We start from the raw sequence: 25436 nt of genomic DNA, 5'->3' as shown, positions 1-25436 counted from the left end.
CAGCTCAGATCCACTATGATCCGCGGGTTCCTGAGAGGACCAAAACAAGTTTTGTTTATTTAATCATTGTTCAAAGTGAGAGGTACTCTGGGCCATGCTTAATTCTTGAATATTTTTTTCTCCTTTAATCTTTACAACACCAAGAGGTGCACTCATTGTCATTCTCATTTTAGAGAGATATTAAGTAATTTGTCCCAAATTACATGGGATTACAAGTCATAAATTCCAACTCACTTGGTCTGACTCTAGAAACCATGCTCTTAAATAGATTTTGCTAATAGTTTTGGAGGGACGAGGGGAAAGGAACCCTTTTTAACCTCTTCCTAATATAGGAATAAATTAAATGTTCTGTTTAGCTGATTTTTTACTTACTGGGGTTCATGATGAAAATATTTTTCCTTTTAGTTGTGAAAAAAAGGCCAAAGATTTTGTCAAATGTATTTCATTTTATAGTAAATACAATCTAATGAATAGATTCTTTCCTATGATGCTCAGAAAGCCAATTCCATCATCCTGAGTTTCCATGATGATCACTGCTGAGGACAGAAACTGGGCTAAATTAATACCAGCTACAGTCTACGTTCCAGAAATGGGCTGTTCTAATAGGTCTCTGACACCAGCTTACTTTCTTCCATCTGACTCTTCTTGAGAAGTAGACAGTTAAAGAGAAAAACAAAAAGGAATTCTGGCAACTGAAGATTGATCATTGGGGTTAAGTTTAACTGTAACATGTAAGTGAAGAAAACACACATATACAGTTGATTATTTGAAATCGTTCATGTGTTCAAAGTATGCTTTTCTAGAAACATCTTAGAATTAATCCCACATTTTCCAAAAGAAAAAACTGGTCATCCAGACAGTTTTTTCATTAAACCTTATACCTTCATCTCACTATTATTCTAGCATTTTAACCCTTCCAAAGGAAATTTGAATTAATCCTCTCAGAAAGAAGTGTGAATCTGTTATCCAACTCACCAGTGCAGGCAGTTTTGTTGTTTGAGTTTTTTTTGTTTACTTTTCACTTAAGGATGATCTTAAATTAAGCCAACATGCCAATGCCTCACTTGTACCAGTTCCTGTGTTAAGGCATTTTAATATGTATTGTCTCTAATTTACTAAACAACTTGCCAAACAGATATGTCTCATTTAAACAATGGGCAAACTAGAATTCAGTTTAAATAATTTTCCCAAGGTCAGACAATTAGTGAGTAGCAGAGGAGATCCTGATTTCAAAGCCTACAGTCTTTCCATTACATTGTTTTATTATAAATTAATGACATTGTTATAATCTACACAGCAATTCATCTGCATCTATTTTCTCTTTAAACAAGATTTCATGATAGCATAAAATTCTAATGCCTAAAAGCACATTAAAGGTAAGAAAACTGTCTTTAAATCAAGCAACTGATTAAAGATTCCTGCTGAGCAAAGCTAGCTCATAGTGATGTTCAGTAAAGCTTTTTTTTTAATGAAAGTCTTTCAGCAGATTGCATGTTTTCAATGTAACATAAAGAAGGAAATGCAAAATATGTTGTGAAATAATACCAACAGAAGTTCAAAAGCCAGAACACAATTTCCTAAAGGTCAAAGAAAGATTTCCAATCTTTTAAAATACGGAAGCCAGTTCCTATTCCTACAGTTGACTTTCCATAGCATCTAGCAGAGGTGAACCTAACATGAGTGCTCAAAGCATACATGACTACAGAACTAAACCAAATGTAGATTGAACAATTACTACAAGGCCTTGGGTATGAAGACACCTGAGGAAATCAGTTTTATCTCAGGTTTTTGGAAAAGCCAAAGACCTACAATTTCAAGCATGGAAATTTAATCATTTTGATTGTCTAGCTTCTAAACTAGATTACACATCTCATTGCTTTTATGAAAAGAATATTTTAATAAAACATTTTCCTGATGACTTCAGTGGATATCTGTGTTGGTTGCCTAGCATTACTTCTCCCTTCTTCAGGTAAAAACATCAGATTTTCCTCTTAGGAACTTCCTTGCCATGTTCTCAGGCTATCAATTCCAAAGTGGAACTGACCTTGTCACATACATGGCTGCACCCCCGACACATGCACACAAACATACCCCGCCACCCTCCTACATCTCAGAGTCACCCAGCCAGATTCATGAGGATTGGCTCACAGATCAGTGCATGACCCAAACATGGTCTATTAAAATCATCGCTCAGACAATAGCTCAAAATACTGTAAAACATTCTTTTTCTATTTGGATGACAATACCCAAGAACATAGACTTGGATTTCATAGTAGCCCTCTTTGCCACTATATAGAAAGCACTTGTTTAAAACAAATCCAACACAGAAAACACAAAACTTAGAGCCAAAGAGATGATAGATCCCTGAAAATATAAGTAGAACACTTAAACCTGGCAAATCCCAAAGCCAGTTTTACCACTGTACTTCTCAGTTCTGAGAATCAATAAATTCCTTTTTTGCTCAGGCCAGATTTTTTTAGGTTTCTGCTGCTTAGAACAAAAAGAATCCTGACTAATGATTTACATGATTAGTAATTGTGCTGAACAATCTTATACAGAAAAATCCTTAGGGGAAATTAAAGCACATAGGCATAAGCTAAAGTCTTCTCCATCATGAAGATCTATGTTTGAATGCATTGATTCCAAGATAATGTACTGTGACTAGTGACTTTTCTTCCTCTTTTCAGCTGTTCATTGATAATCAACAGCTGATAACAATTACTGGCTATGAGGATTCTACACAGATATTTGAATTCTTGACTTAAAAATAATATAGTCATTCAAAATAGCAAAAACCACTTAAATACAAATCTAACAAAATATGTAAAACATCTATATGAGGAGAACTATAAAACTCTGATGGACAAATCAAATAACTAAATAAATGGAGAGATAGTCTATGTTCATGGATAGGGAAGTTCAGCATAATCAAAATGTCAGCTATTTCCATCTTGATTGCTAGACTCAATGCAATCCCCATCAAAATGCCAGCAAGTTACTTCATGCATCTAGACAAACTAATTCTAAAGTTTTCATGCACAGGCAAAAGCTGCAGAGAGCCAACACAGTGTTGACAGAGAAGGTCAAAGTCAGAGGAACAAAGCAGAGGACCAACACTGACTTCAAAAATTTACTATAAAACTACAGTAACCAACATAGGCTGGTATGGTGAAGAAAATGCAAACAGTCCAATGGAACAATAGAAAACCAGAGAAGACACACAAATATAGTCAACTGCTCTTTCAAAGGAGCAAAGACAATAGAGGAAAAAATAGTCTTTTCAACAAATGGTACTAGAACAACTGCCATCTGCATACAAAATTAATGAAATTGTACAAAATCCTTCCTTACTCCTTTCACAAAAATTAGTCCCAAATGGATCTTAGATAGAAATGTAAAACACAAAACTATAAACTAGAAAGTAACATAGGAGAAAACCTAAATGACCTTGGGTATGGTGATGACTTTTTAGAGACAACAGCACAGGCATGATCTGTGAAAAATATAATTGGTAGGCCAGACTTCATTAAAATGAAAACTTCTGCTCTGTCAAAGGGCAATGTCAAGAGAATGAGAAAAAGATTTGTAAAAGATACCTTTATAAAAGACTGTTATTCAAAATATACAAAGAACTCTAAAAGACACAAATGGTAGACATAACGAAAAGGTTCTCCATATCATGTCACTTGGGAGATGCAAGTTAAAACCACAAGACATGATTACACACCTATTAGAATGGTGAAAATCCAGAACACTGACTATACCAAACTGATGGCAAGGACAGGAACAGCAAAAACTCACTGACTGCTGTTGGGAATACAAAACAGCAAAACCATTCTAGAAGACAGTCTGGCAGTTTCATACAAAAACATCATACACTTACCATCCAACCTAGAATTATGTTCTTTGCTATTTATCCAAAGGAGCTGAACACATGTCCACACAAAAACCTGCACGGATACTATAGCAGCTTTACTCATGACTGCCAACACTTGGAAGCAACCAAGAAGTCCTTCAGTAGGCAAACAGATGAGTAAACTGGCAAATCCAAACAATGGAATATTATTCAGTACTAAAAAGAAATGCATTATCAAACCATGAAAAGAAACAGGCCCCTAAAGTACAGATTTCTAGGTGAAAGAAGCCAATCTGAAAAGGCTACCTACTGTATGGTTCCAACTATTTGACCGTCTAGAAAAGACTAACGTATGGAGACAGTAAAAGGATAAGTGATTGTCAGAAATTTATAGTACAGGGGTTAAAGGGACAAATAAGTAGAGTACAGAGGATCTTAGGAGTAGGCAAAATACTTTGCATGAAAACATAATGACTGGGGCCTCCCTGGTGCCCTAGGGGTTAAGTCTCAGTGCTACCACCACTACAGCCTGAGTTTGATCCCTGCCAAGCAGTTGACTCACATATGGCGCGGCAGACCTCTCCTGTCTCACCGGCTGCTCCCTCAGCAGTGTATTTCAGTAGATCCACTTGTTCTGCTCCCCCCACCCTTGTTGCTGGTGAATCCATTCATCCCACTTCCCAAACCCTTGTCTGCAGCCCAGTTCTTCTATACAAAAAAGAAAAAGAAAATACAACGATATAACATGTTTATTATATATATTTGTCCCGAACGGTATAGCACCAAGAGTAAGTTGTGACATAAACAATGGACGCTGGGTGATTATGGCTGTCGACCACGGGTTCACCGATTGGAGTAAATCCACCTCTTTGGTGTGGGGTGGTGAGAGCAGGAAAGCATGGTGCAAGTGTAACAGCAGGGAATGTATGGGCAATCTCTGTATCTTCCTCTCAATTGTGCAGTATATCTTAAATTTCTCTTAAAAAATATTTTAAAAACAACATGTTTTAAATAACAGCAGTTCCCACTAGGTACTTCATGTGTTCCATTAAATGTATTCCCATTTAATCCTTTCAACTGAGTAAATACGACTAGGGGTCCCATTTGATAGCTGGAAAAACATGGCTCTGAGATTGGTAATTTGAGGGGATAAAAAAAGTCAACAAATTCACTGTTAATAAGAAGTGGACTTATTAATTTATCTGAGTAAATTAATAAACTCCTGTCTCCCTGGAGAGCCAAAGGCCTAACACTGTGAACCACAAATGCAGCAAAAAGAACCATACTGTCATGAATAAACCAAAATTGTGAGACTCTCCTATATCATAATTTATGCCCAGATGGCCCTGAAATTGCACACTTTAGAAACCGGAAGAAATCTGGAATCAGATTCAAATAACCAAACATCAATTAAGAAAATATATGGCTCATGTTCTGTTATTTTTAAGAACAGTAATTTAAAATCATTCTATAGAACTGATTTGGAGCATCAGCATAGTGCAATAACAAGTACACGCATCAGGTAAGGACATATTATAAAGGGGAAATTCAAAATGTGACCCTAGTAGAGAAAGGCAACTTGAGAGAGGGATGCAGGGGGACTTCAAAGATAGAAAATTTCCTACTTCTCAAATAGTGTTGAGTGTGTGCATTTTCAACTTAACTCTTTAAATTGTATATACCAGCAGCTGAAGACCTAAATTGTTACAGGCGGTGCCCCCTGGAGGGGTTTGCTGGTAAAAAACATAGTGCCTGGGCCCTCCCTGGTGGCACAACAGGTTAAAGCATAGCACTAAGAAGCTAAAGCCACTTCAGCATGAGTTCGATTGCTGCCCCGGAGGTGACCACATGGAGTGACAGACCTCTCCTGGCCCGCCCACTGTTCCCTCAGCCGTGTACTTCATCAGTCGGCCTGTTCTGCTCCCCACTCTGTCTCTGGTGAATCCTCTCACTGCCCCTGCACCTCTGGCTTGTACCCCAGTTCTGTGTGCATGAATAAATAAATCTTTAAAAAAAAAACATAGTACGCCAGGAGGATGCTAAAAGTGGGGTGAAGCAACGGAAGAAGTATATGTGGGAGGGAGCTCAGCAAACACCCAAGAGGGAGCTCCAGGCACGCAAGAGAAGCTGCACAGACGTGAGAGAGGCAGAGCAGCGGCCATAGCAGTGCTGTGTCACCAAGGTGGTGGAGGGGCCCGACAGCTCCATGGGGTTCACTGAGCTGGGCTTTGGGGATGCATGCCACATAGCAGAAGCCATGATTACGGCCTTATCCACGTAGTCACTTTGGAAAAGTCTTGTTAGGCCTGAGGAAGAGAAAGGAAAACCCAAAGACAGGCATCTTGTTAAAGAGCAGCCTGGAAAATTCAGGAGTCTGGAACCAGGCATGTGTGAGTGTAGCTATCTGTCAGGTCGTTGGGCCACTACAGCTTTTGTCTTGAGTTTTGCTTGTGTTGGGCCTTTTTGGCAGCCCAAGGATCATCTTCTGCTGTATCCTTTGCTGTGTTTGTAAATCGGACCCTTTAGTTTGGCTGCCACATATCCACAGTAGCAGAAGACCAATCTTAGACATGTGGCCTATTGTTTTCCAGAGGAGCTGCACTTCCTCAATGGTGGGAACACACCACTGAAACTGTCTTTGTGCAGGATTGGAGAGGACTGGATATGATTTTGAATAAACAGCCATTTGGTCTGGGGAACTCTTCTTTTACCTAGATTGTTAAATAAATCCTTTGTTGTTATTCTCTAAGCCTGAGCAGTCCAGTCCTGCAATTGTGCACACAGGTGAAGAACCCAAACAGTAAGTGGTGAACTATTTGGGCATTAGGGCCTTGTATTATATATATACACACATTCATATACATCATTTGTATCATAATTTTCATAAACTTCTTTGAAGAATACAGTCAGACTAGAGTTCCAATCTCAACTTTCGACAAGTCACTTCCTTCCCCAGATTTTAGTATTCAATGGCTACTGAGGACCTTTTACAGGTCATACAGTGATGTGGCTACTGGAATGTAGAGTTACAAGACATAATTTCTGCCCTCCTGGAATCTTATTTTCCTAGGTAACTGAAATAATACTTCTTAATTAGTCAGTGGGTAAAACCTTTATCACAATGAGCACTCATTAAGCTCACTTCTAGTTGAAAGAAATAATCATTTTTTTAACAATACTGAGAAAAGATACATCGTACCTTACCATTCTCAAAAGTACCCCTGACTTTTTAAAATCAGTTTTAAAAGTATAGTAAAGTTCCCTACCTCTATCCTAATCCAGTTATTTTCTGGCATGCCCAGTCCTTAAAGTCAGGAAAATGACAAAGATTTTTAAAAATAATCCATGTCTTTTGAGGGAGTGGTCATTTGTCTCTACTGCACTATTATAAACCAGAATCCATATGTTAATATATTATAAAATTCACTTTCACTGAAAAATTCAAAAGAAGAAAAGGAAAAGCTAAAGGAATCTGAATAAAAACAAACAACTATAAGAAAGCTTTGTGGGGGAGGGAAGAGCACAAAGGGCTATGGTAATGGTTCATGGGTGAACTGGTGATAAGAATTTTACAGGAACTACACCTGAAGAAGAAAGCAAGCATTGTACAAAATTGAACAATAATGTAAAAAATATATGCATATATGATATTTAAAAAAAAACACTTTTGTGGAATTCATGAATGAAAATTGCCTCTCCTTCTGATTGTCTGGACCTTCCCGCACACTTTCTAACCACTGCACGTGTTGGGAATATTAGTCAATTATTGTGGGAAGACAGCACAGGCATGAAGTTATAACCCTGATTCTATAAATTAGGGATGCCTGACCTGGGCAAATATGTTAACATCTCTGAGTCCTAGTATCCTCCAAAATAAAACCCACCTTACACAACCGCTCCAGATTTAACTTATTAATATAAAGAAAAGAGACTATGGCATAAAAAGGAATCAAAAAAGTTATTTTTTACCACTCCTCAAAAGTCTGCTGCCATAATTGAAAAGAAGTAAGTTTAGTTGTGTTAACTAAATTCACATTTTAACTGAAGTAAAACTTTCAAAACGGCTTTTGTTTACTTCAACACCACTCCTAAAGGCACAGCAGCAGCTTTTATAACTGAATTTTTTTTTTAAATATCTAATGAGTCAATCGGCCACTGTGACCACAGATTCAGAGCTCCCAGGGTTAGCATCCTATAATGTGGAAACTAAAGCTCATGATGGCAAATCAGGTAGGTTCTCAATACCTTACGTAGGCCAAGGCTGCATTTTCTTCATAATTCTATTACAGAAATGTGAACAGATTATTTAATAGATTTTTTTTTTTTTTTTTTTTTTTTGTCTTTTGGATCACTGCTTAATGCGGAGGTAGCTAAAACAAGCACTCGGTCTTAAGAATTCCTTTCATGAGTTCTCACAGTCCTTTCGAAACTTGATTATCAGCTTCTCTTTAAACAGTGGTCATTGGGCTGGGGCATTCAAAACGGGGAGCGTAGCTCACACAGGAGGAAGCCACTCTGCTGAACAGCCTGGAGAACCTGAGGCTGCCACTCTCCCAGGGCGACGTCTGCCCGAGAAGAGTGCCCGCAGCAGGCTCAGAGATGCCAGCTGTAATGAGACGCTTATGTTTGGAATGCATTCCAGAGTTTCAGCATGGCCAGCACCATCTGATCATGGGACCAGGCAGGGAGAGAGCAGCCTCTTCACTCTTGCAAGAGCACCCTCTTCTGAGACCTGCAGTGAAACAAGCTAAGCTCAGCTTTGGGAGTTTTCCCACCTGGAGCTGACTGTATGGGTTTTCTGGGATCCCCGTATAAAGGTGCATTCTTGAAATAAATCCACAAGTCAGTGGATTTGGCAATGGGGCCAAAAAAGCATCAAAAATGAGAAGAAAGTAAAACAAAGATCACTTCAACAATCTACTCAAATAAAACCAACCTCTATTTAAAGCATTAAGTCAACAGTCAGCAGACAAGTATTACATACCAAGATGGGAGCTAGCACTATGTACAACAGGAGGACTCTGGAAATCAAGATCCACCTAATAGCAAGTAGAGTACACAGATGATGATGCATTAACTCTCAGAGGCTGAAATCATTTTTATCAAAAGCTATGTTAATAAGTTTTAGAAAAGCTTATGATTAATTTGGCAGGGCACAAGGAAACACAGCAAGAGTTCTAGGAAAAGCTCACCCAAAAGAAGACCTCAAGGGAATAAATACACCAAAACAGTATCAGTAGTTATTACTGATGATTTTTCTATTCTTCGTAATTATTTTAAATTTTAATTTTATACTGAAAAGATAGAAAACAAACTGCTAGAAATGTAAAGATAAAATTTAGAAGACAGGCACCAGACAATCTGCCAATATGTACTTGAAAACTTGAGAAAAAATTTTAGTATGTTTTTTTATTTACAATGAGAACGTAACATACCACAGTATAAGAAAAACTGCAAGAATGAAACTCCCACAGAATTTTATAGAACAAAATGTATAGTAAATCCTCCAATTAAAGACCTGTAAAGTAGTTTCAGTGCTTTCTAACCCACCTTCTCACAGCAGGGAATTAATCCCTCTGGGGGATGCAAACAAACTTCAAAGAGAAGATTATGCCCAGACACTAGTACTGTATAGCGTAAGGTTTATATCTAAATTTGCTCAGATACTTTGGCAGAGATTGGAGATGCAGATCCCGGGAACAAAGACAAATCTTAAGAGATTCTTTATAATCAATTAAAATGGCAAACATAATTCATTCAATGATATCAGAAAAAAATTAAATGAAATTAAGTTGTTTTTTTTTTAAATAAAGGTTTTAGAAGTAGACAAAGGTACCTAAAATCAAATACTAAGTTACAGCTTACCTGCTGGTGAGAGCAACTAGAAAATCTTACAAATTCCAAAAATAAGTAAGTGATGCTAAGAGCAACCCAAATTTATTTGTACAGTCTTTGAAAGATTTCCAATTCTAGGCCCAGGTCATGATGCAGTGTCTAAGCAGGGCTGACAAATCACATGGCCCTCCTGTGGGTATCATGGAGTGCTCCTCAGAGCACAGAACTCAAGGATTACAACACATGTCAACACTACTAGATGTTTAAAGTTATCGATGGAAAAAAGAACTTCCGTAAGGTTTAGTAGTGTTCCTTATTGGTGTTTCTCACATCTGTCATCTTTTGTAAGGCAATTTCTTAGGTATGATTTAAAAGTACCCAATCATTTTTACAAAAATGTTTTCAGTAGAAAAATAGCATAGATTAGTAACTCAGCTGTGTTCAGTTTTCCAATTTTTCAAAATCATGGATAAGGGTTTAACTAGAAACATGAAAGCATTGACAGATTAAAGACCTAAATGTGAAAGGCAGAATTCAAAAAATGCCTCAAGAAAACCCCCCTTATAGCTTATAGGGTAAGAAAATACTGATAAACTGTGCTATATTAAAATCGATAAACTTTGCTCAAAAATATCACAAAGAAAATTAAAGACAAGCTACAGCAAAGGAAAAGATACTTGTAAAAACATACAATCAGGGCCTCCCTGGTGGCACAGCAGGTTAAAAGCACAGCACTAAGAGGCTGAAGGCACTTCAGTATGGGTTCGATACCTGCCCTGGAGCTGACCCACATGGTGCAGCAGACCTCCCCTGAGCCGCCCACTGCTCCCCTCAGCAATGTACTTTGTTGATCTGCCTGTTCTGCTCCCCACTCTCTCTCTGGTGAGTCCTCTCATCGCCCCTGCACCTCTGGCCTGTAACGCAGTTCTGTATGCATAAATAAATAAATCTTTAAAAAAAATTACAATCAGATAATTGTTATCCACAACATATAAATAATTTCTTATTAATGAGGGAAAGGTAAGAAATTCAATCTAAAAAATGAGCAATAGACTTGAATGGCCCTTGGAAAAAGATATTCTAGAGGTACAAGGAAAAGTGCTCAGTCTCACTGGTCATCATCAAAATGTAAATAAAAACAAGAAGATAACTGCACAATCATCAGGTTGGCAAAGTTAGCCCACTGAACTATCCAAGAAATGTTGTTGTTTGGAGGTTGCCAGACCCTACTGAAAGGGGTGGAAATGAGCACCTTCAATTTTGAAAAACAATATCACATGATGCCTCAGTCAAGTGTGGTATCTATCCTCTGGAAATTATGTACAGTTATGCACCAGGATTTCTACGTTAGAAAGATTACAATAGCATTGTTTGTATTAGCCAAAAGCTGCAAACAATTTCAAGTGTGTTCAACAGTCCAGTGGATAAACAGGGAAAAAAATCCCAGGGTGACATGCAGCCCTGAAAATGAATGACTACAGCCACACAACACGGAAGACTTTTACAAACAATCTGGACAGCAAGACTTCACAGAATAACTCTACTTCTATAAAATTCAGAAACAGACACATCTGAGTTAAATTTCTCAGGATGGTGTCTGTGTATGGTTAAACTATAAAGAAAAACAAAGAAATGATGATGGTGAAAGCCAGGGCAGAAGTCACCTCTACAGAAAGCAGGGAAGGTGCCTTTGGGGTGCTGGCAAATCATTTCTGACTTTCACAGGGCTTCGGCAGTGGTACAAAAAGTCTCACATACCTTATGTTAAAAGATAGGAAACAAGCTTATCAGCTATGAAAGAAAATATATTCTATCTTCCCATTGTAAGAAATATCTTTATAATTACTTGGAGGCCAGATTCATGCTGAGGATTTCTGGTAGTTCAGGGGGAAGTGGGCCCATCACCACTGTCCCCATCCCACCCTGCAAGGGTCCTCACACACAAACACACGGTCACCTCCCAACACAAGCCCAACCTCCAGTATCCCCAGCACACAATCAGCAACCCTTTGGCAACCTCGGTCTGATATACACCAGAAGCCTAGTCCACTCTCAGATAGACAAAACCCAGATGGAGACTCACACAGGCTCTCGGGTCCGTTTGGGCAAGAAAGCCTGAGATCCTGGGGACTCAAAGTATCATCTAGGACAGAAGGTTTAGACTCCAAGAGGGCATGTTCCAAAGGCCCTCCAGACTCCTCACCCAGGGTAAGTGGGAGCACTGTGGCGGATGGGCCAAAGCAGAGCCCTCGGAAGCACAGAGCCAGGGCAGGGGCCCCTCTTTCCCAGAACCACACAACATTATAGTCCTTAACCTGGACACAACAGAATGGGAAATCACTTCATAATTACTTGTTAAGCTATATATGTAGGTGTTGTGTACTTTCTCCTACAAATAGTTGGGGAAGACATCCTGTGGCTGCGGTAAGATAAAAGAGGGCACAATTATCACCTGGGAGATTCTCTGGCCTAATAACTACAATCTGTTATTTATTCATGAGGCAATCAGATACAATCCAGGAACTTTCTACAAAACACCGAACCTAAATTCTTCAAAAACATGCCACTAAAGGTTAAGAAAAAAAAGTTGTGAAACTACTCCTGACTGAAGAAGCAAAAAGATGTGAAAACAGAGTGGACCACAATATCCTAGGCTAGATAGGGTCTTTACCAGGGGTAAGTGCTAGAAAGGACCATTCTGGGACAAATGATTAGATTTAAATATGGAAAAATGACAGATCAATGTTAAATTTTCTTAGTTTGATAACAGTGCCAGCTATGTAAGAAAATGTCCTTCATTTTTAATATATATATATATACCAAAACCAAGTAGGATTTATTCCCAGAATGTAAGAATGGTTCAACATACAAAGCTAAAGTAACCTATCACACAAAGGGGGAAAAATGTATGTTCTCAATTGATGCAGAAAATACTTTTGACAAAATCCAACATATTCCATAAACTAGGAATAAGAGAATATAGTAAATCTTCTATGAATATAGGTCCTTAATCTGGAGTGATAGATTCTGAAGTAGTTAAGGGTGAAATATCAAAATGTTTGCAACTTATCCTCAAAAAGTTCTACAAAAGTATATAAATAGCTATCTAGAGTATGTGCCAAAATAGTAACAACTGAGGATTCTAAGGAAAAGTAGTACATGATTATTCTTGTAACTTATCTTGCAAAAGTATTTTCAAAATAAAAAACCTTCAACAAACTGAAGAGTTAAACAAGATCCAGTTCCTCTCTCTACCTGAAAACTAAAAGAGGAGCTCGATGGCTAAGATAAGGTGGATAAAGACTTCTCCGTTTGTTCATTCTTTCATTTGTACTTTCCATATTTTCTTTATATGCACCCCCAAAAAATTTAACTCTCTGGAAGGGGGGTTGTATTCTAGAGCATTAAAAGGGGGAGGGTTAGCAACCTTAAATATAAGAATTTTTCCTTAAATTTATTTGTTAAATCACAGTCATCATTAAACGGTTATTCTGTGAGGTCAGCCCACAAAGCTGCTGCTCGTGAAGATACCTTGTAGAGAGATCTCCTCACCCAACCCAAAGGCTGGCATGAAGAGAGGCATCACTTAACATGGATATTAGCGTTCTACTTCTAAAATGACTACATATGTGCAGCATGTTTCACAGCCTCTTTAGGTAATCCAGAAACTGAAGCTCACAGCAAGCTCGTTTTTGCTATTAAGAGAGATTCACTCATATTAACAAATGTTAACAAACATGTTAATAAAAATTAACAAAAGACATTATCCAAAGCCCTCCAGATGCAAAGAGAGATGATACGGTCACTGTCCTCAAGAAGAAAGTTTAACAGAATGAGCAGTCTTGAACAAAAATCTTGACTATCCCACCACATAACTATATAATCTTGGTAAATTATTAGGCCTAAGATTCTATTTTCTTATAGGTATAAAGCAGATGCCACCAGCTGTCTTTAAGGACTGTACTACAGGAGACCAACTACATATGCCAGGCATTTAGGGCAAGAGAACAACAGGTACTCAATAAAAGGGAGCTTTTTTATGAGTATCACAGTGTAATTAAAATAATGAAATACAGAGAAAATATACCCAAGGTTGTATAGTTAATTAAGGGCATACCTATCACTGAAATCCTAATTATTCCCAGATTCTAATCCAAGAAAATTTACTCTCCCTAAACATCAAATAATATATGCAACTGTTTGTGTGTGTGTGGAACAAGAGTTGCTCCCTAACATACCTCTGGCAAATAAATCACTCTTAGGCACAAAGGAAAGGAATACTAAGTTATAAGGTTATCTTTTCTCATTAACCAAGAAGGATTTTAGTTCAAACAGTGTCTTACTCGGCTGCACAAGGCCCTGCTGTCCAGGGACACAGATCCAAATCACTCTAAGCATTAAAACCAGAGGAGGGGCTTCCTTCAAATAATTTCCAACCTTCCTTTACTAGCAGACATAAAATTTACTCCATTTCAAGCACTTCCTTCCAGCTTAGTGCATGAGATTTCCATGCACAAAGCCTTCCTCTTTAGCAAGGGACAGTATTTTATACAAAGTTGTTGATTTCCCAGCCATGCATCTATGAAAGTTATAAACCAATCCCCAGTGATGACAAAAACTAAAGCCCTATTTCAAGCCTACAGAGGTAGTGATGTGATTTAAATTGCTCAATTTACTCATTCTCCTTTCCCTAGATTGACAGGGGCACAGAGAAAAGGGAAAGACACTGAACCACAACTGAAAGATAAGTAATAGTCCTGAAGAATCATTCATCATCCCATGTATACTAGTCATATCACACAAAAACATCCACGCCCTTTCGTGATCTAGCATGTGTTACCTGAGAGAATAGCGCCTGTCCTGGGGTAGGCCACTTCAACGTACACTTCAAATGTGGTCTCTGGGTTTTGCCTACAAAAAAACAAAGATTGTGGTTATTGGCGAGGGCTGAGTCAGCATGGGCAGAATGTGCAGGCTGTGGTGTAAGGCAATTAAACACAATATCACTGGCCCTTAGCCTAATGGTGGTGGCCTAGGGACAAGTTACTCACTTCCCTGAGCCACACCTTCCTCGTCTATGGAGTGAAAACACCTAACCAGAAGCATCACTGTGAAATGTAAAAGTCAACACACAAAAGCTACTCAGGCCCAATGTAGCCATTATTTGATTTTACAGACACCATACTTCCACTGTACGTGGTTGAATCGCCAAAATCAGAGAGAGAATTTTGGGAAAACTCAAACCAAGGCAACACTAGCACAAAGGAGCATTTTCTCTCATCTCCAAGATAAAACATTCATAGGATAGGATGAAGTTAACTTGCTTATGGGTAGGCTGAAAACAGGGTCGGATCTCACCAGGCTACTGTAAGACAGGCTGCTAATCCGAATGTGAGCCTGTTTCCACAGAGGGGGCTTTGTCTGCAGTAGCAATGGCAAGTATATCCACATTCATTATTGTATTCCTCTACCTTTCTATGGTCATCAATATTTCATAAGTTTTAAAAAGATCACAGCATGAACAGAAATTTAACAGCTATTAATGCTGAGTGATAAGAAATCAGGGATATATTATTTTGGTATTTTCTCTTTGATTTTACAACCATAGTTAAAAGATATCTCTGGATCAAATGAAAATCATTTAGCAGGAAAAAATATACCCTCAAATATCTGTAACTGAATTCTATTTTAAACCTGACAACAAAAAAATCAGGGGAAAAACTTTGAGTTGCCAATCAGAACTAAGGGTAAATTTCAAGAAAATAAGTAACTTGAATTGGCTCAGAGGATTCTACTTTTCAAAACAGCTATCTCATTTATCTCACTTCATTGTTATTATAATCCTATAAGGTAAGTAAATCAGACATTCCCCTCAGCACCCTGGGTGGCATGAGCCTGATACTGAGATTCTAGAGATTCTAAGCATCTATTCTGTGGTCCTACAGCTAGTTAGAAACAAGGCCAGAACCAGAATTCACACCTCCTGCACTCAATTTTGTGTTTCATTGATTCTAAGATGGACTTCCCCTCCCCAACACCTATTCACATCTCTTACAATCTATAGCATCTTTCCCTTTTAAATAGTAGAAATTTTTTCTTTTTTAGTAATTCATAAAATAATATGGTATCTGCTAAGTAATGGCACCTTAGATTTAAAAAAAAAAAAAAGAGTAATACTTCTACTGCTTCCTTAAAAGTAGAAAGAACAATGGGTGTTTTGTTAATCAGATCTTGTAAAGGGTCTTCTGTAAAAAGGCATTTCTTCACTGAAGAGATATGCTTTGCTTTACATAGTACCTACATGTTGGCTGCTCTAAAATATAAGGTACTTAAGTAAATCTGGCCACAAAGAATTTGAAAACCAGGCACTAAATCAGAGTCTCTGACTTAAAAATTGAAATAAAACAAAGTAAACCGAGAGTCTAAGAGTGTAAGTTTTTTTTCCTGCAATAGGTCAGTATCCTTTGGCCAACAAATTGTGCATAATACCAGATGAAAACATCCCTTTCATTCAAATATTCTCAAAGTAGAGAGTCTGATGAAAGAGAGGAATTTTCTAAGGTTATCTGAAGAGCACCAGAAAGAGTCCCTCGAAGGCCTGAAATTATCTTTCTTAATCTTGTTTTGCAACTGGCTTAATTTCAACTCAGAATTTCATTCCCCTGGGCTGAAATAACAATGGCATTTAAAATGTGTTCTGTGGGACCCTGGGTCTCCATGGCAGTACTTGTGTGCTTCCACACATCTTGTGCCCAAATTTCTACTTTCAAATGTTCACCCATTAAAAAAAACAGGGCCCTCCCTGGTGGCGCAATGGGTTAGAACGCGGCACTGCCAGCTGGCGGTAGCCACTTCAGTGTGAGTTCAATCCCCTGCCCCGGAGGTGCTCCACATGGCACAGCAGACCTCTCCTGACCCGCCTGCTGCTCCCCCTCAGCAGTGTACTTCATCGATCTACCTGTTCTGCTCCCCACTCTGTCTCTGGTGAAGACTCACCACTGCCCCAGCACCTCTGACTTGTACCCCAGTTCTGTATGAACAAATAAGTAAATCTTTAAAAAAAAAAAACTGAATTAATAAAATATGGAGCAAATGTGCTCCACACCAAAGTTTTAAACACACTGAGCTGTGCTGCTGTTATTTGGATAGCCCTGTCATCTCCACATGAAGAATGTCCTAACGTGGTCACTGTCTCTGCTTCTGTTCTCCCTTTCACTAACACACACTTGAACCAGGTGTCTGCACACCCTGCTCCCGCCTCCATGCACACCCCTACAGAAACAATCTGCTACAATTACCAGTGCCCTCCACCTTGTTAAACTGTGCTAAAAGGTCAATTCTCAGTGCTAGTCTTTCTTCTCAGCAGCATTTGACACAAGTTGAGCCATTTGCCCTCCTTGAAACGCATCTTTGCCTGGCATTCCCAGACGTCATTCTCTACGGTTGCTCTCGCCCCACCTTCTAGCTGCTCCTTTGCTAGCTCCTCCTGCTTGCAGGCTCTCCCACTCTTCCACTTAGTCCTGGGCCTCTCCCCTCCCCACTCATGATTCAGCTGATCTCATTCAGTCTCATGGCTTGAATCACCATGCAAATCCTGACAAGCCCCAACTCAGGTTCAACCTAATTTCTTCCGACTCTAGATTCCCTTATCCAACTCAACAGTGCCTCTTAGATATCAAAGAAGCACTTCTAATTTAAAGGTGCTTTTCTTCCTCAAATCTGCATTTTCTGAGACTAATTAGCTAATCAGACCAAGACATGGCACCACCCTTGGCTCTTCTTTGCTTTATCTGCCACAATCACTTACATGCACCAGTCAGCCAACCAGTAAATTCTGTTGATGTAAACATCAAAATATACCCAGAATCTCATGCTTCTCAGTACCCCCAACCCTACCATTCTTGACAGATCACTATCATCTCCCCTGAATGATTCCTTAGTCTCGTGATTAGTCTCGTTGCTTCCTCCTCGGCCCTGCCAGTCAGATTTCAAGTCAGTAGTCCATAATCCGTTCTTCCTAAAGCCTGGGTGATACTTGGACTTTGTGATAGTGATGGCTGCACATCAATACAAATATATTTAATGCCACTGAACTGTACACTTGCAACTTTTAGGTTATTTGTATTTTACCACAATTAAAAAACAACTGGGGGAGGGGGAAGTCCTTATAAAATCTTATGTGTCCTGGCTTCAGCCTAACTCTCTGATTCCCTACACTCCCCTTCCCCATGTGCTCCACCAATCTCGCTTGTCATTCCTACCTTATAGCCCTCTGTATTGATCTGCTAGAGGTGTCCTTTCCTGTCATTCAAATTCAGCTTATACTTGGCCTCTCAGTTAGATCTCCCCTGGCACGCTCTATCATCAAGTTTTTATCCTCCACATCATACCTATCACAATCCTGTTTATTACAGTCTCCCTCTGCTAAATGGAAACCACAGGAGATCAAAGATTTACCCCACCACCACTAGACCCACTAGTGTTTCCCAGAGATCTAAACAGTGTCTCGCACACAGGGTAAAAGGAATTAAGGAACAGGTGCCCAGATAACACTGATGCTGTTGGACTGGTATGTGACCACACTTAAAGATCATTGATTTAGTTCAATAGAATTATTCTTCCAAATAATTTTGCACAAACATAAACATACCTCAAGAATCCACCCAGTAGTTTTGCAATGAAATATTTCAAAGAATAAAGGCATTTGCAATGAAGCTTATCTTCTCCTACTGCTATCCATAGTTTCTGCCTCATTCTAACGATTAATAATAAAGTTACCTAAGTTTCTAACTCAGTTCAAATAGCTGCCAGATTTCTATTACATGAAGCCAAAGATTGACAGTCCCTTTTAAAGAAAAAGAAAAAGAAAGCAAAAAGCTGACTAGAAACTGAGAACAAATTGGACTATAATTATGAGTTATAATCATGCTCATCCATGATCTTTTACATGTTGCCTTATGGAAGAAGTGGTGACTAATGTTGTGACAAGTTATATAACACACCAACAAATATACATAAGTTATTTTAAGGGCCGGTGGAGCCAATGCAGATGGAAGCATTTTCTATTTCTCTGCAAATCAAAATATAAACTTAGAAATGTCTTCTCTAGATGCAAATGGTCAAACTCTTAATATTTTTCTTAAGCCTGTAAACAATCAAGACTAACAATTTCCAGAAAAAATCTCTGGGACTACCTTGAGATTACTTATTGCCTCCATTACTCTTCAAGATGCTCAATATTTTTAACCACTTGGCTAAAGGAAATGAAAAATCCTATTTCTGTCTTATTAACACTCACTGCTAATTCAGTACACGTAATAATGCTGAGAATACCATATTCAGAGCCAATTTTCCAATATGGACCCAAGTTTTTCCAGAATACTTCATGATATATCTTAACATATTACCATGGAAATGTCCTGGTTCTGCCATGAGATCCCATTCTTAATTGCTTTACACTCTTAAACCTCATAACTTGGAGCCCTGCCACCTACCATCTTTTTGCCACCCACCCTCACTCTCCTGCAGTCTTGCACCCTAAGATCCAATCACACACAACTACTGGCAGCTCCGTGCACATGCCAATTCTCTAATAGCAGCATCGTCCCCAGACTTCTACCACTGCTCACTGTCTCCTAGGTGCCAGGCACACTGGAAGTTCTTCACATACATCAGTTCAGTTACTCTTCAACAAGCCTAAGAGATAAATAGTCTCAAGCTCCAGTTGACAGAGAGGGACACTGACACTCAGAGAATAAACTGGTCAAAGTCAAAATGAGGAAGCAGCAGGAGCAGCATGGATGCCTGGACATTAACCATTCTAGTATCGACATTACTAAGGGGTCCTTCTGCAAGGACAGTGTCTCCAGTCCTTTGGAGCTGACAAATTCATTCAGCAAACCCTAGCTCAGGTCTTTCCTCCTCTCTAGGAAGTATCCCAACTTTCTGCACTCATAGCCCTGCCTGGGTTAAGTAGCCACTTCTATGCTCCCAAGGCACCCCATTTCTGTGACTCTTAATACATTCCATCCCAATGCAATTACAATTACCTTTAAAAGTCCTGATGTCAAGGCCATACCACCAAAACAATTACATCAGAATCTCCAGTGATCAGTATTTTTTAAAGTTCCTGAAACTATTCCAATGCACAATCAAGATGGAAAACCACCAATGCCTCTCTGATGAAAAAGCTGTCAGACTCACCCAATTGGGATGAAAGAGCTGTCAGACCCACCTGACTGGCAGCTCCTTAAGGGCCTACTTGTCTTCTTATAACCCAAGTTGGACACCTGGCATGGTCACTGTTTGATAATGAGTTTTTCTCCAACCTGAGACTAAGCCAAGGGAGCGTTTCTGTTCAACAAGCTCTTCTGAACACAATTCACAGTGATTCAGGGGAAGGGCCACACTCTGTGCTCAGGCCAATGTTCTCAAAATGATTAAGTACACTCAGCTTGAAGTCAGGAGACACACAAAGGCTTTGACAATATTCAGGCAGTGAGCAAGCTTAATTTTTTTTTAAGAGCATCATGCTATTGATCACGCAGCTGGATCATCAACTTTCAATTAGGGTCTCCTTTTCTTCAATTACAACATATTATAAGATTAGGCGAAACATGTAACACTAATTCCCCATAAAATGAACCTTTGGTGCACACGGTAACCATGCCAAAAGCTATGCCCTTGCCCTTCAAGAGTTATTTACGACTATCAACCTGAAAGGAAGTGTTGGGGCCCTTGTCTCATTTCATACCCATCAACCTTTCAAAACAGCTAGTAGTGGTCAAGTGAAATAGCAGCTGATTCACTACAGACTGATGAATTCACTGCAGCCCAGTTTTAGCCACAAACTTGGATAATGAAGAGGTCTGGAGTATATTTCAAAATTCAGGCCAACTATCTTAAATTTGACAACATCATCAAAAGGAACTATATACCTTTTAGAACATGTTAGCAAACGCAAGCTAAGAAGTACAGATTTCTTTAAACTGGACCAACAAGCAAAAAGGAAATTTTAGTTACTTCTAGCAAGCTTACTTTTCTTACAGACTCTTACTTTTCAGCAGACTCGAGGCCATTTTTTTCAGACTGCAAATGCTGTGTCAGAGGGCTTTCTAGGCCCTAACAAGTTCACACTTCCAGAGAAGAATGCAGTCACTGCTGAGACTTGTTAGAAAATGATTGACTTAGCTGTATCATTATTCAAGTCATTTCAAAATTTTACACTTGGCTTTTAGTTTCCAAAGCTCTAAGGATCAGATTCATAAGGACAGAGAGAGCCGCAGTGCAGAACCCAGCCACTCCACCATTCACAACACTGGCAAAAATCATATATAGTTCATCACTGATATTTTCTCCTTAAAAATATTTCAAAGCCAGACCCTCCCTGGTGGCACAGCAAGTTAAAGCACAGCACTAAGAAGCTAAAGCCTTCAGCATGAGTTCGATCCCCACCCCGGAGGTGACCCATATGGAATGGCAGACCTCTCCTGACCCCCCGCTGCTTCCCTCAGCAGTGTGCTTCGTCGATCTGCCTGTTCTGCTCACCACTCTGTCTCTGGTGAACTCTCTCACTGCCCCTGTGCCTCTGGCCTATACCCCAGTTCTGTATGCATAAATAAATAAATCTTTTTAAAAAATATATTTCAGGGCCCTTCCTGGTGGTGCAGCAGGTTGAAGTGCAACACTAAGAAGCTAAAGACACTTACTTCAGCATGAATTCGATCTCCGCCTGCCCCAGGAGGTGACCCATATGGTGTGGCAGACCGCTCCTGACCCACCCACTGCTCCCCTCAGCAGTGTACTTTGTCAGTCAGCCTGTTCTGCTCCCTTACTCTGTCTCTGGTGAATCTTCTCACTACCCCTGCACCTCTGGCCTATACCCCAGTTCTGTATACATAAATAAATAAATCTTACCAAAAAAATTATTTCAAAACCTTCCCTTTCTTAACTTTCCTCTGCTTTTTCTGAGCAACTTTAGTCCTAAAACTATGATGTGGGCAGAGCAAGGTAGGTGTCCATGCTGGCAAAGGCCCAGAATGGGGTGACAGAACCTGAGCAGAGTGAGAAAAACAGGCCCACAAAGGGGTGACCTGATGGGGATGTCAGATCATGAGTAGGGTAGAGGGATGTCCATGCTGAGGGGTGTCCTGGCAATACAATGGATGTCTAATCCAAGTGGATGAGGAAGGCATCCGAGCAGGGAACAGCCCAGCATGGGGAGTCAGATGCTCAGTGGGGTGAAAAGGGCCTGCATGGCCCAGGGCAGTCAGGTCTAGGATGCTGAAACACAAGCAGCAAAGGAGGGTGCCCCCTGGAGGAACAGCACTTCCTGGGTATCAGAGCCCAAGAGAGTGAGAAGCATGACCAGGAATAAGGGCACCCTGCAGTGGGGAGTGGACATATGAGCAGGTGTGCAGGGTTGGCCATGTGGAGTGAGAGGCAGCTTACCCACTGTGATGCACAGTCAGAATTCTCACAGGCCATCCACAGGGCAATTGGCAGCACCCAAAGGCAGCATGCATAACCAGCAACCAGACCTGGGTTCTGTCAAGACACCTACATAGGCACTGGAGTCCAGGGAAAGCAAGGCAAAATCTAAACCAGGCCTAATCTGAGACCAAGACCATTAAGAAAGGCCTGGTTCCTCACGGATGAAATTAGCTAGAAGACAGAATGAATTCAATGGAGTTGAATTCCAATTGGAAACAGGAGTGTGAATTCCAGGTTTTCAATTTAACTATATAGAGAAACAAATCATCAGTGTAACCTGACATCATGTACACATATTCCTAGGATCTTCCCACTGAGAGCACCTGGCAATGGCAGCACCCAAAGGCAGCACACATACCCAGCAACCAGACCTGGGCTTCTAATTAAATTCTCTTCTAAAAGGAACCAGGGCTTCTTGGAGAAGTTGGCTCCCCGGAAGGTAAGCCTGGAACATCGTACTGTATCAGAAAGCACAGAAGTGCCCCAAGAATGGTAGGGTCATGTCAAGAGGACACAGGAGACATGCTGCAAGGCCCCCCCCAGAGCAAATTTGCTGTAATCTGAGCATTAAAGTCATCAAATATAACAGGAAACCGTAAGTCCACATTAATACAAATGAAGTGAGCAAATCAAATTTTTAATGAGATGTAGAGCATTTATATAGCTTTAAGGTTCCTTATCATAAAACACTATTTGCAAAGGGGAGAAAAGAAATTTATCAGTGCAGTTTGATAAAAATCCCTACCACCAAGTCATCAGGCTATCATCTTGGTCATGGATCAAGCTGCCACATTGCAAGGTAAGGCAATCACAACACTTGCTGACATCCCTGAACCTCTTCTGGAGACCCCCAGCACACTCAAATGGCAGCACCTTCTAAAAATATCTGACCTGTCATCCAAAGTGTCAAGGTCATGAAAATCAAGGAAAGACTGACGATCTCTTCCAGGTTGAAGACGCTAAAGACTCGCAACAATGAAATGTGATATGATTGTGAACTGGTTCTCTTTGCTATAATGGATATTACTGGGACAAAAACTGAAACCTGAGGTGTGGAGGCCCTGGTTGCCAGAAAAAGCAATAACATTTTCAGGGACAATGGGGCTTCAGGTCAGCCCTCGATTTTAAATTGTTTTTTTTTTTTCCTTTTTAGTTCTTTATATGATACCACAAACTTTACTGTAAGGTTCTGGTTGTTTTAAAAAAAATTTGCTTGATACAAAACGAAACCACCAACCATTAATACTAATTTCCTGCTCTGTTGCTTACCCAGACCTTCTCACAGGAATGGTGTGGCTCCCTGGGAAGAACCCCAGACTACATATCAGAAGAATATCTTGGTTGCTTCTAACTCTTGGCAACTGTATGGTTTATAAGAAACCAACAACGATCTTCCGAAGTGGCCATACCATTTGGCATTCCACTAGAATGAGTGAGAGTTCCTGCTGTTCCACATTCTCACCAAAATGTGATGTTCTGGATTTTGGACATCCTACTAAATGCATGGTGGTATCTCTCTGATGTTTTAATTTGTATCTCTCTGATGACACATAATATGGAGCATCTTTCCATATGTTTGTCCTGTGTATATCTTCTTAATCAACCTAAAGCAATTATATAGTTAAGTGAAAAGAAAGTATGAAAAAAGTAAAAGACACAGAAGAGATAGAAAACATAATATGACAAGTTATTACTCTAGAAGAAAGTGGGACACCATAAATAGCTGGTTTTAGAAAGCTGACTTTAATGTTCTATTTACTTTTGGGGTTCCCATCTTCACTTAGTTCCTGGCCTGAAAATAGCATTTAAACCTTGGTGATTTCTCAACAGAGACTGCAGTATCACCAGAGAGTTCATATCCTTAACAACTTCATTTACATTGTACAGGCTCTTAAGAATCTCACATCACCTAGAAAGCTTCTCAAAAGTCAGCATTCCAGACTCCACAACTGAAGACTGATTTACTATTCCCCACTGAATGAATATAACATGCACACACAGTATTTTTCAAGATACTGGGGGTCAGGCAATAAAGCAGAGATCCCATGAGACAGAAAACAAACAGGAATCCAAGCAAGGCCCAGCAGACACCTTGAGAGTTGAGAAGACAGAGCTGAGAGTTCAGGGAGACCATGGCAGTTAAGAGTTTCAGCAGAGAGGGCCCTCCCTGGTGGCGCAGCGGGTTAAAGCACAGCACTAAGAAGCTTGAGCCACTTCCGCATGAGTTCGATCCCTGCCTGCCCCGGAGGTGATCCACATGGCATGGCAGACCTCTCCTGACCCGCCCGCTGCTCCCCTCAGCAGTGTACTTCGTCGATCTGCCTGTTCTGCTCCCCACTCTGTCTCTGGTGAAGCCTCTCACCCTCCGCATCTCTGGCCTGTACCCCAGTTCTGTATGAATAAATAAATCTTTAAAAAAAAAAAAGAGTTTCAGCAGAGTACTTATTGAAGAGAGAGCTACAGAGAGAAAATGCTGGAAATCTGAAAAGACATTCCTCAAGTACATAGCTTACGTACTGATTAGCCCAAGTATGTGTATGAGGATTTTAGATGGAAAAAGAACTACCAGGAAAGGAAAAGTTAAAGGTAGCAGGGCCTGGTACTCACGAAGGGCCAGATTTATTACCTTAACAATGGGGCATTCTTTAACCCTAGATTGAGCAACGCTTCCCTTCCACCTAACAAATCTTAAAGGAAGACCCAAGAGAATCAAAGTCTTTCTCAGTAACTTATCCAACAAAATATATAAAAGAAGAGTTTAAGACACCCATATCCCTGAATAGGGAAGAAGAAAAAGTGGCTGAGTCTACAACTTGCCTTAAGTATTCCAAGAACATTTATAATAATACAAAATAATAATAAATACAAAATAATCCAGCACTCAGCAAGGTAAAATATACGTCAGTCATCAAAACTTACCAGTCATGAAAAAACAGGAAATACAAACCATAATGAGAAGGAAAAAATCAATTAAAGATAACCAGAAACTGACATAGGTGTTAGCATTAGCAGGCAGACATTCACACAATTATAACTATATTCCATCTGTTCAAAAAGTAAAAGACAGGAGATTCAAAAAAGCCTGCTGAATTTCTAGAGATAAAAATTATAATGCATGAGATGAAAAATGCACTAACTGGGATTAACTGCAGAGTAAACATGGCAGAAGCAAAGATTAGTGAACAAGAAGATGGTTGTTTTAGAAACTACCCAAAATAAAATACGGAAGAAAAAGCCTCAAAACCAAAACAGC

The 25436-nt window shown here is 39.7% G+C and overlaps 1 protein-coding gene across 1 annotated transcript in view; it reads right to left on the bottom strand.

Annotated features, from left to right (window-relative positions):
- Window positions 1–23674, bottom strand: part of DENND1A (DENN/MADD domain containing 1A) — a 414277-nt gene extending 390603 nt beyond the window's left edge. The window contains exons 1-2 of the mRNA XM_012721213.1: window positions 23646–23674; window positions 14532–14602 (exon numbers count right to left, since the gene is read on the bottom strand). Of these exons, the coding sequence (XP_012576667.1) occupies window positions 14532–14602; window positions 23646–23674 (100 nt within the window). The remainder of the gene's footprint in view (window positions 1–14531; window positions 14603–23645) is intronic.
- Between the last annotated feature and the right edge of the window lie 1762 nt (window positions 23675–25436).

The sequence above is a fragment of the Condylura cristata genome, unplaced genomic scaffold (genome assembly GCF_000260355.1).
Source record: "Condylura cristata isolate star-nosed mole 26May11 unplaced genomic scaffold, ConCri1.0 scaffold00006, whole genome shotgun sequence".
Lineage (NCBI taxonomy): Eukaryota > Metazoa > Chordata > Mammalia > Eulipotyphla > Talpidae > Condylura > Condylura cristata.
Note: the sequence above shows the minus strand (reverse complement) of the source record. Positions and strands in the feature narration are given on the sequence as shown.